The sequence below is a fragment of the Rhyacophila brunnea genome, unplaced genomic scaffold (genome assembly GCF_057557595.1).
Source record: "Rhyacophila brunnea isolate RB1 unplaced genomic scaffold, BYU_Rbru_1.0 scaffold_13, whole genome shotgun sequence".
NCBI classification, from domain to species: domain Eukaryota; kingdom Metazoa; phylum Arthropoda; class Insecta; order Trichoptera; family Rhyacophilidae; genus Rhyacophila; species Rhyacophila brunnea.
Window position 1 is genome coordinate 28105232 of NW_028232785.1, and position 20491 is coordinate 28125722.

Below are 20491 nucleotides of genomic sequence, written 5' to 3' on the forward strand. Positions count from 1 at the left end.
GAGAACCGCGCTACCACAAAGATCAAGGGTATAGCAAAATAGACAAATTGCTACTCGAGGAACTGCATCAATCATCCAAGCGCCGAGATCTTAAAAACCGCATGAAGACAACCTAGGCTGCACAAGCCGTCAAACAGACCTCATACGACTCAGTTGTATAACATCACCAACCCTGATGACTACCGCTGAGAAAAGAAAAACCCAAGAAGACGGCGAGAGAAGAGAGCGGACGAAAACTGCAGTGCCGGAAGCCAACGAAAAGCACATGAGCACGACGTGACCTGAAAAGACGGACACCCTTGTTTTGGACGGAAAAACTTACTAGAGATATATCCATACAGACCTCCAACCTGGCCTCGGTCGGTCGCGAAGCCACCAAAGCCAGGTTACATTCAAATGAAAAATCATGCAAACCTTGAGACAATTACTAGGTACATATTATAAAGGGGATGCGTAGCCTAAGCTCGCTGGGGCGCCCCATAAGTTTGCACATATACTAAGTATGAAAAGTCAATGCAGATCAGACTACTCTTGAGTGCAGATCAGTCTACTCTAGCAGTCAGTCTTGCTACGGTTATCATCTTACGAAGGTCTCCAGCTTGACAATTAGTAGCACTCGCCTATGAAGTCTGGTTGACTCCCCCTGAGGGTAACCAGCGCAGCCATAAGCATGCAACCATTGCCGCCGACAGTTTGATAAGTTAGAATCAGTGCTTTTCTTTATACCACGGTCAGCTACCGCTAGTATAACTTCAGTGTCAAGGAGAGGTATTCTCATAAAGTTTCCGCGGCTATTTTTTTTTATTGACTTTTCGCCTTGACTTTTCTTCTTATTTTTCGTGCCTACTGACTTATTTACTGTGTTGATGTACTTTAATGTTGTCAAATAAAATATATTGTGCAAAACTGTCCGACTGTGTTTTTTGTCCACCACCCACTTTCTGGCCCTGTCAATGTTAGCTGGCTAGCCACATTGCATATTGCCTAGGTAATATAGCCGGTGACAATAAATATGTCTAGTCCAATATTACTATACAGTGGTGTCCAAACCGTGGCGCATTGGATGATTACAAGTGGCGCATTGGATCTTTGCGCCTACTTATTCTTTTGAAATTCCTAGGCGCCATAACTGAATCCATCTTCATATTTTCAACACCTGAGTGCTCTCAGTTCAAGTCTTACAGCCTTCTACTCAGCAGCTCGTCCCATTTTTTGACAGTTTAAAATAATTATTATGGATGTGAACAGTGTGTGTGTATGTAGGTATGAGAGAGAGAGAAACTCATTTGAAAGTAGTTTTCATGATTTTGCTAAAGAAGAAAACTGCATGCTCGCATTTATTAACCCATTTTGTTCAAGTGAACAAAATGTAATGCAGATGCATAGTAACATACAATTAATGGAACTGATTGATTTAAAAACAAATTCATTATTGAAAATGAAATTTGAAGAATTTTTCCAAATCAAAATGCTTCTGACATATTTATTAATTTCTGGCGTTCATTACCTTGGTAGGTACCTACCCTGTGAAAGTTTCCCAGAGCTAAGACAATTTGCAAAAAGTTATTTATTATGTCACTTTGGATCGACATACAGATGTGAACAAGCATTTTCATCCATGAAATTGATTAAAAGTAAAACAAGGTCGCGAATAACTGATTCAAATTTGAAAAATTCTCTGCTGCTCTCAATAACAAATTTAACATCAAACATTGAAAGATTAGAGAAATCCTAACGCTCAAAAGCTCTCAGAGCTCCATCCCGCTCAGAGCTCTCTCTCTCATCACATCCTACAACTGTGGTCCAGAGTTATCTTCACCAAACGAGACTCTCCGGAAGCTGTAGCACCATCAACGGGGTTCTACGACAGCGATCACCCTCTCGTCTAAAAGATCATTTATGACAATAATTATTGTAGATTGGTGCTCCAATAAACGTGTTTTTTGAACTGACAAAAATTAATTAATTTAATGATGTGATTTAGTTATTCCTTTTCCTCCCTTAAGCGAAGCAGATCCTACCCCTATCCCGATTTTACAAATCCAACTGTGAACGTAAGAAGGTAGAAAACGTGCTTGAGTTATAGGTATAATAGCGCATATGAACTCGTCTGTGAAAAAATTGGCGCATGGTCCCTACCTATACAAAAGGTTTGCCACCTTCATATCAAAAATGACGTAGGTATAGTTGGTACTGTCTTACACCAAAAAGTACAATGATTCCGATATGTTTATTCTATACCTAATTTGAATTAAATAATTACAAGATAAAAAGAACTTTTTATATACGACGTTTTTAAATTTTCTATTGAATTATATAAACTTGACTTAACTGGTTTTTAAACAATCAAAAAACTTGTACCTACTTGATAGAAATAATACTGAAATAATGTCATATTGATTTCCTTAGTAACGCACGTATATATTATTTAATAATTTAGTTTCTAGGACCCCCTAGCAACCAATAATGGTATCGAAAAAACTTTTCATACAAAACAGAATTAACTGAAAATGAATTCAATTCTACTTAAATATGACTAAAAGTATTAAAAAAATGCATTGGCATCGTGTTCTGATATATTCTAAAAGTTTCAAATGTCTAGCTAGTCGGGAAGTTAGTAAAAATCGATTGCAAGATTTGTACCGGACAAAAATAAGAATACGACCTAAGTAAAACGATTTAAAATCGCCAAAAATTTGGCAAACCAAAATATCGGAATATTGTTAAGTTGGCAAATAAAAAAAATCAAATGGAATTTCTAAAAGCCTCCAGTATATTTTTCGGCTAATAAAAAATCTTTATTTGAACATTAGATAACTTGTGATTTTTCCCGAAAAGGTATTTTTCGGACAGCGAAAGAATTCAGTTTCAAAAAGATGGCAACATTTTTCATTACTTTCTTCGTAACTCACGTGTGACGTGAATGATGATCGATTAGACAGTGTCAAGTTTAAATTACAAATAACCAAAATGGATATAAAACTGGAAGCAGAACTCAACCAATTTGATGCTGCAGAGGCGCAGCATTGGTCTGATGCTCCAATAAAACGTCAAAACAGCCCGGTAGCTGATACTCAGATTAAACTAGAGAATGTCGACGGTATTGCCTACGATTTTGAGGTTAGTTTTTTTTTAAACTACTGTAGCGTGTCTTAGTTTATAGAAAATCTTATAAAAGTGTTTGGTCGTGGACATTAAGGTGTATATATAGACATTATACTCACACAACATTAACAAAAATAAGATAACATCCCTTATAGGATGTCATGGTGCATTCCCGACTCAGAAACCGATACATTCACAAAGACTGGTCATACTTTTTCCGCCCCTCCCGTTGTTGTCTATGGATAACCTGTCATTGTCTGTCATTGTTCTATAGAGTGCACATACTGACGCGTCTGTCGTGTTCAAACAGGGAATGGTTAGATTTGAATAGATAAGTTACATGATAAATAATACACTAGCATTAACACACCTTCCACAAATTTAATGCATTCAATGCTACATATTTTTTGGAAATCGATATTACCACCGGTTTTTGTATGAAGGACTAGTCTGACTTGACAGCTGATGAATAACAGGAATGTATATTGTTTATAAATAACATTGATAGTTAATATATTTCATTTGAGATTTTTTTATAATTCAATTTGAAACGAGAAAGGGCGTATCAATATGTCAAGCAATCTGAGATCTGATTTTGACAGGACCACTCGTTGCTTGTGCAAAAAGATATTCTCAGGCTGTATTAATTTAAAGATGGCGCTGCATGGTGACATGGATAATATTTATCTTTAGTGGAAAATGCAATGTTATATTATGTCATCACTACACATTCCGGTTATGATTTTAACCATAGACAAGATAAGTTTAAGATGGTATATATTAACATAGGTAGACCTTTAAAAAACCGTCATTGTTTAAGTTATGGGGGAGGGAGAGAGCTCGGGTCTCAAAATACTGTTTAAGTGAACATAATATTATGTACCTACCTAGTTATTCGTTGCGATTTTCATATTCCAGATCACTCCAGCAGATCTGGCCAGGATAAAATCTGAGACTGCTCTTTTCGTTGACAGCAATGAAGATCCATTAGCAATAACCAATTATTCAGAATCCTCAATAATCAATCAGGTACAATCATAATGTAATTTATTGAATATATTATTTAAATAAAGGTTTATGGTATCACTTCCGAAGGTAAGTAAGAACGCTTTTGGTACCTACTCCATATTGCTGTGTTTGGTGCAGGATGATAAAAAAAAACACTAACAGAAAGTTCTTTAATAAAAAAATAATAAAATCACGCTTACAACACCTACATACCTAAAACAGACGCCGTGTTTTTAGGGTGACATTAAATCTGACGTCATAAAACTTGAAGCTGACCCTCTTCGGATACATAACATCAGGGAGACCTCTTACAAATTTGAAGATTCAGATGAATGTACAAAATCGCCAATTTTTGATTGTGATCCACAGGTAGGTAAAAACATATTATACCTATTCAATTATTGATTTTATCACCGAGCTAGATTGTCTAGTATAGGGTTAGCGAATCTTTTTACGTACTTATGCTTGCCAAAATTACCTAAGTAAGTATTATTTTTCGACTATCTAATGTGCCAAGTAGTTCTTCATGGAGAACAAATAGTTTTTAAGAATGCTATTAACAATGATGATATTCTAGATATCACTCACAGACCATAGTACATTAACCTGTAGAGCTTATTCAATTACGCCATACATTTCGATTCACCAATTTTGAAACCGTCTTCCAGAATTACTACTGCTCCACCAAATCTTTGTTTCTTATTCGGTGCAGCCACCGCCATCTTTAAATTAATAAAGCCTGAGCATGACTTTTTGCACAAGCAACGAGTGGTCCACTTTTCAACTGTCAAAATCAGATCCTCAGAATAAAAAAAATCTCAAATCAAATATATTAACTATCAGTGTTATTTATAAATAATCTACATTCGTGTTATTCATCAGATGTCAAAGTCAGACTAGTCCTTCACACAAAAACCGGTGGTAATATCGATTTCCTAGAAATATGTAGCATTCATTGATCTATGCATTACATTTGTTGAAGGTGTGTTAATGCTAGTGTATTATTGATCATGTACCTAACTCGTCTATTTAAATTAAATCATTTCCTGTGTGAACACGACAGGAGCGGCACTATGTGCACTCTATTTAGACAATGACAGGCAATGACAGGTCATCCATAGATAACGGGAGGGGCGATAAGTAGGACCAGTCGTGTAATGTATCGGCTTCCTTCTTCAGTGGGCAATGGTGCAGCCATTGTTGTGGATATAAATGGATTTTTTTTTACTGTATTACTTAGTTTAGTTCTTTACGGACAAATTGACAGTAGAATAGGTTCGATCAGGTGAGGCATTTTCTCGCTACAGTGATCTCAAATATTGTAAATCGATCAAAATTAGACTATCGTTTCACGGTTTCTCCCGCCGCCCGATAAAGTTAGTGAGATAATATTTTATGTGACGCATAAATCATGAGGACCAAATTAATCTGATATTTATTATGGTTATAGGTATATTTTTTCTCTTCACAATAAAATGTTCGCGTGCCATAGGTTCGCCACCACTAGTCTAGTACTTTCAATTATTGCAAATTATCGACCAAGACTGCCTTAGTATATAAAATAAATAGCCTGAATTAATAATATTATGTCAAAGTGGTCAAAATTGGGAGGTTATTAATTGTATTCTATTTTACAACGTTTTTCTTAGCTCGTATTCTTATTTTTCCCGTGGTTCTTTGTACAGTACAAATATTGCAATCGATTTTTAACTAACTTCCCGACTAGCTAAACATTTGAAACTTTTATAATATATCAAAAGACGATGCCAATGCATTTTTTTTAATACTTTTAGCCATCTTTAAGAAGGATTCAATTCATTTTCAGTTAATTCTGTTTTGTATGAAAAGTTATTTCGACACCATTATTGGTTGGCAGGGGTCTCGGGTCCTAGCAACTAAATTATTAATATATAGGTACGTGCGTTACTATGGAAATCAATATGACGTGTCAAATACAAAATTTTTTGATCGTTTATGGTAGTCAAGTCAAGTTTATATGGTTCAACAGAATTTAAAAACGGTGTATACAAAAAGTTCTTTTTATCTTGTAATTACGTTAATCTTCATCCCTATCAGGCATATTTTTGTAAATGACAGTCGGCAACACTGATTCGCATTTTCAAGGGCGCCTTGTAAGAGGACAACCATGTAGACAACAAAAATGCTAGGGGACATCCGTTTTCGAAAACTGCATGTAGATTCCGTTACATTTATTCTCATAATTTATTGATAATAATATTTTTATTTGAAATACATACTGTGGCCACACTCTATAACAAAGTGGGCCGGATTTAAACTTGAATGGCCGTTGGGCTTATGAGTCAATACTCATAGGGCGAGGAGATCAATACTCCCTCCCCCTATCTTCAAACTCAACATATTAATACGTAATTTGTTTTTTTCTCTTTTACTATTGCTTATTCGCTGGTGAAAATCACTTCATCAAAATATTTTTTTTAATACTGAGGGTTATCAAAAGTAGGGAATGGGACGACCGGCCTCCGGACACTTGGACGCCGCACTGTCGTAGACACGTGTAGACGAGGTATTTTAATGAGTTTGTATCTACTACTTTTTACGTTTGAATTCATTTTACTCTTAACATAATGTATTTTTTATCGCGGATTGAGAATTACCATGCCTAAGGCTTTATATAACATAAAAAAACTCTTTTTTCGTTGGAACTTAAACATATGCACGATTAAATCATTGTTTACGTCTGCATATTTACATTCTTACCAACTTTTAAATCATAATATAATCATTGAAGTATAAATAATAATATTGAATATTTTTATTATTATTATTAGTACCTATAAGTACCTAACGTCTATTTATTTTCGAATTCCGTGGTGTACAGTTATCCGGTGCCAAATTGTCCTAGACCCTCAAAAGTATGTGTATAAGTATAATAAAGAATCTAAAACTCTCACATGTAATTTACATGTATTTAGTATTTGAGCCAATTATGATCCATATCCTATCCGTAAACCGATCCAATATTCCCTACTAATACCGAGAAGAATGGGTGGAAACTCACATGTATATGTGCAGAATTCTTCATAGGCATCACTTCGATTGGGAGTGTGACATCACGGGGTATAATTATAGATAACACATATTATTTTGATTTAACAGCCCTGCGCAGGCTGGATTTATTTACACTAAATTATACAAACATTGGTAGCGTTACATTACAGGCTACATTGTAGGTTACAACAGAGAATACACATTATCATTACGGGCCATTATCGTAACACCTTTAATTTATTCGACGCCGATTTGGGGCGAATTGATATATTTAGGCACATTGCGGGGATTAACACCGAAACACTTTATCGGACACGCGATCCGTTTTAAGGGTGGTTATATGAATTATTATTAACGCAATGATGGTAACAGGGGTTCACTGAATTGAAAGGAACTACGACAAGCGCGGCCTGCATGTTTGTATTGCGGAAAGCCGCACGACCACGTTGCCCGTGGCGCTGGGCACGTTCCTCTCTCGCCCGAAGATTTGCACTGATGCCCCATTATCTAAGTCACAAGTCTAAGGGATTGGCGCCCTTTCGCGCTCGGGAGGCTTGGTATCCGCGGGGCGCGGGGGGGTTATTTGTCGCCGCTGCGAACTGTAAATTTTGGACGCGCATCGGCTGGAGAGGCCTTAGAAACTATCGGTCAAGCGGGAATGCCGTCTCCCACGGCAGAGAATTTAAATCTTTGGCCGGGGCCCTCCTGAAATTTGATTAAATTGTGGATATGGAATTTGAAATTGTCGCGCCGGGGTCTTTTCTTTTTTGTCTGGTAACACTACCCACATCTTATAATTATCGTCGCCATCTAGGCACTGTAGTATCAGACTCATTATTAAATAATATAATAAATAAAAGTTTTCTTCAGATCATAAAACCATTACGAGTGACAATATTATAATATGGGCCGCCGTGCCTATCAATTAAACTCAATATATTCATACCATCTATCCGCCATAAGTACAGTTTAACCATAAGAATTATTGTACTAGTTGTGTGGGTGAACGCGGAACTAGGCCAGCGCGCCCACCATCTCAACATTAAAGATCAAAACCTAAATTAAATCTCTTTAGTAAATCTGGCCCTGAGTACAAAATTTATGCCATAATAAGTAAATTTATTTACCATCATAAGCCTATATGATTAGCTTAGATAATGATGATAATTCAGTTTGAAAAAAATGTTGCTAGTTATTTCATAATCTGTTAAAATATCATCGACGTTTTTTTTTGTAGATTATTAACCAGCAACACTGCATTACGAATGTTAGAACACTAGCTGGTACAAGCACCAGTAACTCTGGGATTCAGAAAAATGTCGCCACAGTCGAAAGGACAACCGGCGACATTCAAGAAGGGACGACAAATACTGACTTTGAAATATCTATAGTCGAACACTATATCGAACAGAAAATCTCGTTGGTCAATTCTCCGACGGCGACTCGATCCAGTCCCGAAAAGCATCCAACTGTTAAAAAACTAAATAATTGCAATATATCCCCATTTACATGCAATACTAGTTCTAATCTCATAGTGCATAAGGACCACACGGGTAGAAAAATATATACATGTGATGTGTGCTGCGCTAAATTCACGCTGGAATCCACTCTTCTCTCACATAAAATGACACGATGTCGTACTGGTGAAAAGTCACATCAATGCGTCGTTTGCTATTCCAAATTCTTATTTCCTAATCAACTCAAAGTGCATAACATGATGCATACAGGTGAAACACCGTATAAATGCGATGTTTGCTCAAAAGAATTCAAGACACAGTATAATGCTAAAAAACATAAAGGGACTCATGATGATGAACAACCAGGTGAAACACCGTATAAATGCGATGTTTGCTCAAAAAAATTCAAGACACAGTATAATGCTAAAAAACATAAAGGGACTCGTGATGATGAACAACCAGGTGAAACACCGTATAAATGCGATGTTTGCTCAAAAAAATTCAAGACACAGTATAATGCTAAAAAACATAAAGGGACTCATGATGATGAACAACCTTACAAATGCGATGTTTGCTCATATGAATCCGAGAGTCCACAATCTCTTGAGAGACATAAAAACACTCATATAACCTTATACACTTGCAACCGTTGTTCCTATTCATGTAGAAATTCTTTTGTCTTAAAAGTACATAAACGGAAACATATTGATGTAACCCCATATTCGTGCGAAACTTGTGATTTTTCATGCGAGAAATCTAATGACTTCCGATTACATGTAAATAGTCATAATGCTGGTATGCCATACTTATGCAATGTGTGTTCTTTTGCTTGTGCGACGTCTCAAACTCTCAAGAGTCATCTGAAAGATCATCGAGTAAAGCATGAAATTGACAAAAAACCATACAAATGCAATGTATGCTCTTTCGCATGTAAGTCGATTCCGACACTAAAATTACATAAATCTAGGAATCACACTAATAATATATCATAAACATAGCTCAGTTAGTCAAACATATTTAACCACATAATTTGAAAACACCTCAATATATAAGTATAACTGAGTTGATTATAATCATAATTCACATAGCAATATACCAAAAATGAAGTTTTGAAGAAGTATTTTTGTAATTAGAAGAAGAGTATTGAACTCCCTTGAATATTAATGAGTGAGACATTTTTTAAATATATATATATAACTAGCAGTACATATCACCCGGCGCTGCACGGAAGTGGAATGGTTTAATATTTGAAAATTAAAAATTCTAAATTTATTACATAGAGTGCAAAGGATTGAATTAACAAAAAACACGGAAACGCAGTGGAAATGTTTACGCCAAATCATCAAATTATCGATATGCAATCTGTCAGAGCTGAAAATTGCACATAGGGTGAGTCTCGCTGAGCCTTTTTCAATTGGATTTATTAGAAAATTTGGCAGAAGAAAAAGACGCACATCTGACGAAAGTTTCATCGCAATCGGATGAATGGTATAGGAACCATACGAATAAAATAAGATAGAATAAAGAAGAAGATGGTATTTCTGCGCAGAATGTGCTTTCTATGCAGAAACCTTTGCGGGTGTGCACACAACAACTCACCAAAGTTTCATCGCAATCGGATAAATGGTATAGGAACCATACGAATAAAAGTAGATAGAATGACAAAGAAGAAGAAGCGGGTTAAGTCTAAAATTCAAGACCCCCACCACGCACTCCGTCTCGTTGGCCTCCGTCTACCCTCCAAATTTTGTCGAAATCCGACTGCGCGTGTGGATTTGTATAAAGAAAAACCGACACGACGGTACAAACATCCAAATATATTTTCGAAATTATAGTATAGATACTCCTAACGCTGCAGTATACAGCATACTATGAAAAATAGAGCTCCCTGATTGGTTAGAAAGACCTTGGTGTCAAAACTCACATTATTTGAAATATGTGAGTTATGACACAAACAGTGAACTTTGTAAACGATTTTCACATGGTTTAAAGTGACTTTTGATACCTAACTATGTTTCTGTACCTATTTATATTAATGCATTTAGAATCACCTCGCATATTTAACTCAAAAACGATAAAATTTCAAAATGTGAGTTATGACTCCAAGCGACTCAATTATGATTTGAGTTACCCTATCTCTACCCGCCATGTATATGCAGCCGCGATTTGTGAAGGTCCATCTTCCATGACGCTATAACCGTCAGAATAAAAAGATTACCAAAGAAAGAAGATGAGCAGGACTGATGTAAAGATTAAAGATGCACCTTGGTGCTTAAAAGAAAGAGTTTTAGAAAATAAAAAAAGAATCTTGACTTACTCTGCCGTCATTTATCTTTGATGACATTAAGTGTCCTCTGTACCCGTGAACAGAAGAGTCAGGAGTTGAAAGTGATTAATCTAAGGAGGGATCTGAATTATTCTGTTCTCCATATGACAGCAAATTTTTCAATCAAAGTATAACTATTAAAATTATCACACCCAATGGCACTTGAACCAGCATTCACTGAATTCACGCCAATATGTTTTACAGATTAAACCACGTGCATCCCATCCAATTACGACTTAATTAACTAATAGTTTTTACATCTTGAAGCGATTCACAAATTGATTTATATGGTTTCTGTGTTTTAAATCAAGGTAGGTAGGTATCAAATAATTTTAGTTTACTAAATCAATAAGTACTTAGGAACATGGGTCAATCAGAAATGGGACCAGTTTTAGGAAAAACTAAGTTGAATTGTGATCGCAAAGGATGCCTTTCTCAAAATGAGACGCCTTAGAATCGAAATCTTAAATTAGGTATGAAACTGCATATGATGTTATTTTGTGTGTTTTAATAACTATCTTGGAAATCGCGAGCATCAGTTGTTTGTTCTCCTAAGGTGCAGAAGTAACCTGCCACTGGTTATGCCAATTGAGAGGTCAATAACTGTTCAACCAAATCGCTTCGGATGTTGATATATTCCATCTACGTGGGCGTAGTTTTATAAACACCTCAAATAAGGTCCACTCAGCTCATTCAATGTGATGTCTTGCTTAAAAAAAATATTTTACCTATTTACTTTTTATACTTTTTTTTTTTATTTATTTATTTATTTATTTATTTATTTATTTATTTATAAAAAAAGAGTATTACGGCATTACAGCTTTTGGCCAATGCGCCATAATACATAATACATACAAATATATAAAAAGATCTTAATTACAAATAACAACTAATATGACAAGAAAGTGGAAAAGACAGCATGTGTAAATATTAAAGAAATATGATAATATATACAATTATAAATTTATCCTATTTAAAACGTCTACAAACATAATATAATTAATAAAAAACAAATCAACCTTTATGGTGCCATCAAATAAGCTAATTGCACGATACACAGCATCATGAAACATTTATACCTACTGAATACATTATTTTTTCTTTTAAATATCATATTATTATAAACGCCTTGAATTTATAATTTATAATGTTTACTGTAATATAAATATAAAAATAAACTTGAATTTGAATGTTATTTTCTCGTAATTGTATTCCTTTATATTATAAATATATAATATATATAAGTATAAATATATATATCGCACTCGGGGAATAATAGTGGCACAACTCGAAATCTTGTTTTTGCAGGAGAGCAGTTTGAATATTTTATTTTGGTCTGTTAAATCAGTTTTTTTTAATTTACTCTATAATAGCGTGAAGTTGGCAAACTCTAACAAACAAGGCTCAAATTTGCCAACCTGAAATTTTATATGATAAATGACAAAAATGCTTTTAAGACCACCATTATATTTTTAAGAATTTTGCCGCTATTTGTGCGGATAGAAATGTTATCTTGGAACATTTCTGCATACTTAACTCAAAAATGACAAATTTTGACTTGTGTCACTATTATTCAATATTGCAAGTACACATATTGTTTTTCAATTTGTGTATGAGTCAGAGTACGGACCTAATAGATTGAGCAGGCTGATATCCATTTCTCGTAAAAATATAATCTTTTAATACAAACCTTCACTCTGTGGAGGCCCATATGAGTGTTTCACAAGCATAGTGAACCAAGTCCATTTTGGTTATTTTTGAGTAAACTAGGTTCAAACATAATATTTGAGTACTTATTTCTTCTTCTGTAAGGGTATGATTTCAATTACATAATAACTTAAATGTAGTCAAAATAACACTTACGAATTGTTATCATACCCTTACAGAATTAGAAATACTTAAATATTTTGTTTGAATCTAGTTTACTCAAAAAAAAAACAGAATGGACTTGGTTAACTATGCTCGTGAACCACTCATATGATCCGATTAGGATCAAACATGGTCGAATGAAAAAAGACAGAAAATTTTTATTCTTTTATATTATGGTATAAATTATAGACGCTAAACTAAGATATGATGGACAGATGATTTCGAGATGTGACTGTAAAGATGCATTATAAACTTGTATTATTGTTGTCGTTTTTTTACTGTGAAATATACCTACATGAGAAAATAGCAAGCGAGTTCTTTTATTCACTGGACCGTGGACACTTACCTAGTTAACCAGAGGATTATGGCGATCTGGAGAAACCAACGTAGGTACCCTCGCCGTGTTAATAATATCATAATTATCGTATGTTTTTACGTCCAAAGGAAGGGAGACGAGATTTTGGTACTCCTTCTCACTGTGTTTGTTGCAGTGGCGAAGGGTAGAGGTAGGCTGCTAAGATCCGCTATAAATACTCCACACTAAACTTTGTCAGTCATAAGCAGGGCTTTTTTTTAATGTAACGCGGTGAGATAAACGCACATCACAAATTTGCTCTAATCGTAAAATGATAGCTAGGCGCTAATTTCCTTCAGACGTATTAACATTTTTAAGTAATGTGATTGTGAAATTGAGTCGCTTAGAATCATAACTCACAAATTCCAAAAATCGAGTTTTGAGATAATCGCAAAAAACCACCAGAGCACTATTTTTAGTAATTAGAAGAAAAGTATTGAACACACTTGAATATTAATGAGTGAGTGAGTCAATTGACATTATTTTTTGTATATATTTAATACTCCTAAGGTTACGGGAAGCATTTAAAAATTCTATAATGTGAGTTTTGACACCAACTTTGTTAATATGTGAGTTATGACCCCAAGGTGTAGGAATAATGTGAGTTATGACCCCAACGTGTAGGAATAATATGAGTTTTGGTTCCAAGCTACATACATATTAATACATGTACATTCTAGATGCATCATACTTTTTATACAAATTTGGTAGGAATGATTGGATTTTTGAATAAAACTAAATATTTTAGGACATTCTGTCAAATTTTATTTCGTTCTTACATAATTATTAGCAGTAATTATAAATTTTATTCTAAATAATATTATATCTTCATCCTAATGTGACTCCAGATACTGTATTTTATTGATATCACATTTTTTTATGAGCAAATTCTTGCATTCTTCTGATTGACAACGATTTGCAAAGATTATCTCCTTTCTGATGTGTACATAAGGGATATTATAGGCATTCCACTTGCTTTGTATCTGAAACCAAAATAAAACAAACCAACTTAATAAACCGTTGGAAGTATTTGCCCTTTATTGTGGAACAAAAGGAATACGTAGATTTTTAAAAACTGACCAATAACATCTGTAAATTGTAGTCTTAGTTCAATAAAAATACTAATGGCAAACAAAGTTTAACGTACACTATTTATGTCGGATCTTAATAGCCTACCTCCACCCTTCGCTACTGGTTTGTTGTTATGATAAAAAAAACGGATGGTGGAGAAAACGGCCAGATTTAATAAGTGGAGTAAGATTAGTCATTTTATAAAGACGTTATACCTACTATGTTATAACAATTCGGCGGTGACAGTAGGTACCTACCGCGTGAATCGAAGGTCTGAGGTCTTATTACAAAGCGTTGATCACGCGACTAGTATAATATTATGCGAATACAGATGAACTAATCTAACAATAGAACAGCAAGTCTCACTTCTGCCAATCAGATTACGTGACGTATCCGCGCTGGCATAACATATTGCGTTTGCGAAACAAATTTTAAAATTAATTAAATTAATTAATAAATAAACTTAAAAAAATTGAGAAACTTAATAAATTAAATTTTAATAATAAATATGACCTTAAAATATAATGTAATAATAAGATGTGACCCTGCAACAAATTCACATTTTTTTAACAATTTTTTGTAAGTTTATCTTTGACATGAAAAAAAATCTTTTGAACGTTTTCAGATACATATTTATTAATTAATACAGTTGAAATTCTAAATTATTATCAAAAAAACTCTCAAATTGCAAGCTTCGTATTTTCCCGCTAGGTTCTCTGTTAGCATAATGATCCCCCTTATTATGTGATCACTGAACACAATATGAATGGTGTTAGAGTATATTGGTATCAAAGTAGGACAGGACATAAGCCATCTGCAATAATTTACATGAGAGGTGATTTTTCAATTCATATAAAATTTTTGAAACAAATATAAAAACAAAAATATATATAAAAAATAATACTTGAGTAATGCTTAGAGATTCAGAATCACATTTATTAAGTTAAATCTAAGAAATTCACATTGTAAATATTAAATATTTTATCGTTCAAAATTGCTTATGTCCGCTTTTGACGCAAAGTTTTGCGTTTCTCCATGTTTGATACGCAAACGGTCGTACGTGTCCGCCAATATCCGCTTTTGAATTCAGGCAGCCATGACAGTTTGAGTAGATTCCAGCTCAGCGATTGGAGAGCATGAAAATGTCCCCTGCAAGTGTGCGTTTTTGATTTTATACACAACCTTTAAACACAAAAATCTCTATGAAAACGACCGTTTTTGATACTGTCAAAGGAATTGTCGGAAAGAGGATCAATAACACTACCAGAATCGATAAAAACATGAATTTAGTGGAGTGTGACGTATGTCCCAGTTTGATACTAATGTACCTACTCAGATGTTTTCAACACAACGATTCAAAACAATTTCCATCAAATAATTATTAATGTCAAAACGGTGAAAGAATTCATAGATCGCTAATGTTCTTTACATTTTTATTATTATAATTGGCGAAGAACAAAAAAAATTATTAAATCAAAATACTTTATAATATCTAAAAAGAATATAAAAAGTACCTATTGACACCGGTATCGTTCCGGAAGAAAAGAAGTTACAAAATTGATTCCAAAGTAACGATTCAATACTCTTGTGACGACCCTAGTCGCGGGCTGCTGTCACATGACTTTTAGCAATAGCCGCCACAAAAAACCCATGTCATATTATAGCTATATATAACAAAATGGATATAAAACGTGAGCCAGATGGACTCGAATCTGATGCAGGACAAAATCTGTTTGAAGTCCCCATAAAACGTTCGAACAGCCCGGATGCGAACATTCATATTAAGAAAGAGAATGTCGACGACTACTACTATTGTGAGGTTAGTTTTTGAAGTTATACTTCTTTTGGCACGTTTGGGAAATCAGATCAGAGTGTATTTTTGGCGTGTGACATGTAACACATAATCTATTTTTTCACACGAAATAAAACGCACTCGATAGGATTCGAACGACCAATTGTTTGGTTATCAGCCGAACGCACTAGGTACCTTTACGCCACAGTATGAAACTGCAATCGTGACGATTATAGAGTATGATATCATAGTCTAGAATTGTTCCGTTGCCTAGGCAGCGAATTTATTATTGTCGGCCATTTGCAATTCCTTACGTAAACAAACGATTAAACGTCAGTTTCAACGAGTGACAGTTGGTACTTTAAAAATAAAAATAACGAGAAACCATTATATAATTTATTTATATAATAATTTATTCCAATGTTGATGTTCCGCAAAACATTTTTTAATTTTTTTGTGGTCGGCGGATGTAAAAAGGTTAGGAAACATTGGCACATTTTTAAGAATTAATTAAACTTTTATATTTCAGATTCCTCCAGCAACCACCGTAAAATCTGAGGCTGACTTCCAGGGGTATAATGAAGATCCAATAGCTGGGTCCTCTAATTTATATTGCAAACCCATCGATCAGGTACACTAAAACACTATCGAGAATCTGTACTATTTTCACCATTAAATAAACACAACATTTTTAACGTTTTGTAGGTATCATCAGTTAAAGTAAAAAATATAATATATCGGTCAGGATGGGTTCCAAAAAGTCAGTGAAAGCTCGAGCGAGCCATGTAAAACAAAGTTTTTATTAAAAGTGTCTCTGTAAACCGTAGTAGAATTCGACTACCTACTAAAGGTTTTAGTGTAATTATTTACATCTTGGTCTGATAAATTATACATATTAATATTATGTGCATGAATTAATGGATACAATATACACAATTGCTTCTACAATACCATTTTGAGGTAACGTCAAGGCATAAATCAGGGTTTCCCAATCTTTTTCTGCTATGGAATACTTCGGAAACCCGGAAGTTTTAACGGAACACTTAGTTTATTTTGTAGGTTATTTATTAGCGTAACTGGTTAGTTTTTGGCAACTGTCGTTAAACTGACGAAACTTGTCAACAATATACCCCATCTTTTTCATACGCACGGTGTGAGGGAAGATGGTCCTCCGCCTGTACCTAGATGATAGCCCCTACATCACGAAACAGGAAGAATCTTTGGCGGGCCCCTTACTTATCGCTAATGTTAAAGGCAATGTGACGATCTATAGTTGCATATTCCAAATGGTGTTCGAGGTAAAATTAAGGGTTATTTTAGCGATTTTTTGTATTTTTAATACACCCACTTTTATGTTGATATGCACAATATTATGGACATGTCAAATATCGACAATAATCACAAATTGTAAGTATGGCAAAATCACATATTATTAAAGGGTCTAGGACGATTTGGCACGGCGAACTGGCCTCCGCCGATTGGCCTCCGGTAATTGGCCGCCGGTACAATCGGTCGCCGGCCCAATTGGACGCCGACCCAATTCGACGCCGACCCAACTGGCCTCCGGGAGATTGGACGCTGCACAGTTGAATTAAATGCGCAAAGGAATAGACGTACGTTACGATTTGTTGGAGTAAATAAGCAAGTCAGTTTAATATGCTTCTATCTTCTCAGTAGGTGTACCTTATACATTTCGCGCTTGACACATTTTTAATATAGATTGAGAAAAATTATTATGCCTGATGATGTTTATTAAAAGAAAATAATTCTTCCCTCGCTAAAACTTAAAGATGTGCAAAATCAATTAATTTATTGTCTATACATGGGTACTTATTTATATTTACAACAAATATTAAAAATAATGTTAGATGTTAGAATGAAAATTACATTATATTTCAGCGTTTTATCGACTTAATATTATAATAAAGCTTAAACATGTATATTATTATGCATAAATGCGTATTTTAAGATAGTATGAAATTACAAACAAAATATTAAGTAAGTTATCTGCTAAGTATAAATGTTTTAGTAGTTTGATTGATAAACTACTTAGGTACTGGGTGCCGGACGAAATCTCGAAGGCCGAAATCCCGAAAGCCTAAATCCCGAATGGCCGAAATCCCGAATATCGAAATCCCGAACGCTGAAATCCCGAATGGCCGGAATCCCGAAGGCCGAAATCCCGAAAAATAAAAAAAATACAAACATCAATAATTATGCAATTTTTGCAAGAGACACAAAAACCCATTTTTTTGTGGAAATATAAAAAAATGTAAAATACAAACATCAATAATTGCGCAATCGTGAATTGCGCAATTTTTGTAAGATGCACAAAATCCATTCGTTCTACAAAATGGTCTCTCCTGAAAAAAATTGCGCAATCAGAAAAACCCATTTTCCGAAAAAATGGGCTTTGTCTCTCTTACAAAAATTGCGCTCACGATTGCGCAATTATTGATGTTTGTATTTTACATTTTTCATATTTCCACAAAAAATGGGTTTTTGTCTCTCTTGCAAAAATTGCGCAATTATTGATGTTTGTATTTTTTCATTTTTCGGGATTTCGGCCATTCGGGATTTCAGCATTCGGGATTTCGGCCTTCGGGATTTTATCCGGCATCCAGTACCTAAGTAGTTTATCAATCAAACTACTGAAACATTTATACTTAGCAGATAACTTACTTAATATTTTGTTTGTAATTTCATACTATCTTAAAATACGCATTTATGCATAATAATATACATATTTAAGCTTTATTATAATATAAAGTCGATAAAACGCTGAAATATAATGTAATTTTCATTCTAACATCTAACATTATTTTTAATATTTGTTGTAAATATAAATAAGTACCCATGTATAGACAATAAATTAATTGATTATGCACATCTTTAAGTTTTAGCGAGGGAAGAATTATTTTCTTTTAATAAACATCATCAGGCATAATAATTTTTCTCAATCTATATTAAAAATGTGTCAAGCGCGAAATGTATAAGGTACACCTACTGAGAAGATAGAAGCATATTAAACTGACTTGCTTATTTACTCCAACAAATCGTTACGTACGTCTATTCCTTTGCGCATTTAATTCAACTGTGCGGCGTCCAATCTCCCGGAGGCCAGTTGGGTCGGCGTCGAATTGGGTCGGCGTCAAATTGGGCCGGCGTCCAATTGTACCGGCGGCCAATTACCGGAGGCCAATCGGCGGAGGCCAGTTCGCGGTGCCAAATCGTCCCATTCCCTTATTAAATGTTAGTTTGCTTGAAGTGAAACAGCACCATAGGCGACATTTTTTTTACTATTAGTGCAAGTTTGTGATGTGTGTTTATCTTCCTTGGCTGGTCGATCTCTCACGCCGGGCCCTCTGTAAGCCCAGGCCCCCAGGCTAGACGCCTGTCAGCCCCCCCTGTAGAAGCCATGACCCATCTAGATACTTGACGTCATAAACATCAGTGGAGATTGATCATCACTAGCCTTTCAATATGAAGTAGATTCTTTAATTATTTTAGTTTTACTTATTTTACTTCTACTTGATCTGCACTTGCAGTGTATAAAACCTTTCCAAATGGTCACGGAACATCTATTCAGGTTCAACGGAACATAGTTCGGGAAACCGTGGCATTGATTATATTATTCTTATAATAATCATTTTAGCTTTTGAAAACAACTATCTTGTATACGACGGATTTTGAAAACTAACGATATTTAACAAATATACCTATAATACATATATATAGGTATTGACATTTGAACGCTTATCACAATGTATTGTTTAATAAATGAAAATGAATGTTATCTACGCATTATGTTTTTTTTAAAAACTGTATAATTTTGTTTTTAGACTATTACCCAACACCGTTTGATAATACATCTCAATACGGATGATCCATCTGACAAAATTAGCGGTCAGTCAAATAATCAAAAAGATGTCAACAAATTCGTGATATCAAGAAATACTGATGACATTAAAAACAGGGCAGTAAATACTGACATCGAAATGACTATAGATGAACAGAATATCAAAGAAGAGATCTCATTAAGTAATGCTGCAAAAGTGGTTCAAAGTAGTTGCAACAAACATGACGTTATATCATCCACTGTTGAAAAACTATATAATTGCGATGTATGCGAATATAAATGCAAGAATCGCTATAGTCTAAAAATGCACAAAATGAAACATGCAGGCGAGAAACCGTATACATGTGATGTGTGTTCTGCCAAATTCTCACTGGGAAGCAATCTTAGATTACATAAAATGATACACACTGGTGAAAAGCCTTACGAATGCGATGTTTGCTCTTCCAAATTCTCGCATGGTACCAGTCTCAGATTACATAAAATGATACATAGCGGTGAAAAGCCGTATCAATGTGATGTGTGCTCATATAAATTTAAAATACAGGCTGCCCTTAAACAGCATAAAATGACTCATACTGGAGAAAAACCATTTGAATGTGATCTGTGTCCTTATAAATGT

At 34.6% G+C, this 20491-nt stretch overlaps 1 protein-coding gene across 1 annotated transcript; it reads left to right on the plus strand.

The window, feature by feature from the left end:
• The first annotated feature begins 2909 nt into the window (after positions 1-2909).
• Positions 2910-11034, plus strand: LOC147077153 (uncharacterized). Its single transcript, XM_085940725.1, has 4 exons — positions 2910-3120; positions 4024-4134; positions 4351-4482; positions 8381-11034. Exons 1-4 carry the CDS (start codon positions 2971-2973, stop codon positions 9590-9592), a joined length of 1605 nt encoding a protein of 534 aa, XP_085796851.1. The 5' UTR covers positions 2910-2970; the 3' UTR covers positions 9593-11034.
• Positions 11035-20491: the final 9457 nt, after the last annotated feature.

Bases quoted from the DNA above. Each gene is read 5' to 3' on its own strand.
- LOC147077153 (XM_085940725.1), top strand. From the start codon at position 2,971: ATGGATATAAAACTGGAAGCAGAACTCAACCAATTTGATGCTGCAGAG. The intron at 3,121-4,023 runs GTTAGTTTTTTT...TTCATATTCCAG, and splicing joins GTATTGCCTACGATTTTGAG to ATCACTCCAGCAGATCTGGC. The intron at 4,483-8,380 runs GTAGGTAAAAAC...TTTTTTTTGTAG, and splicing joins TTTTTGATTGTGATCCACAG to ATTATTAACCAGCAACACTG.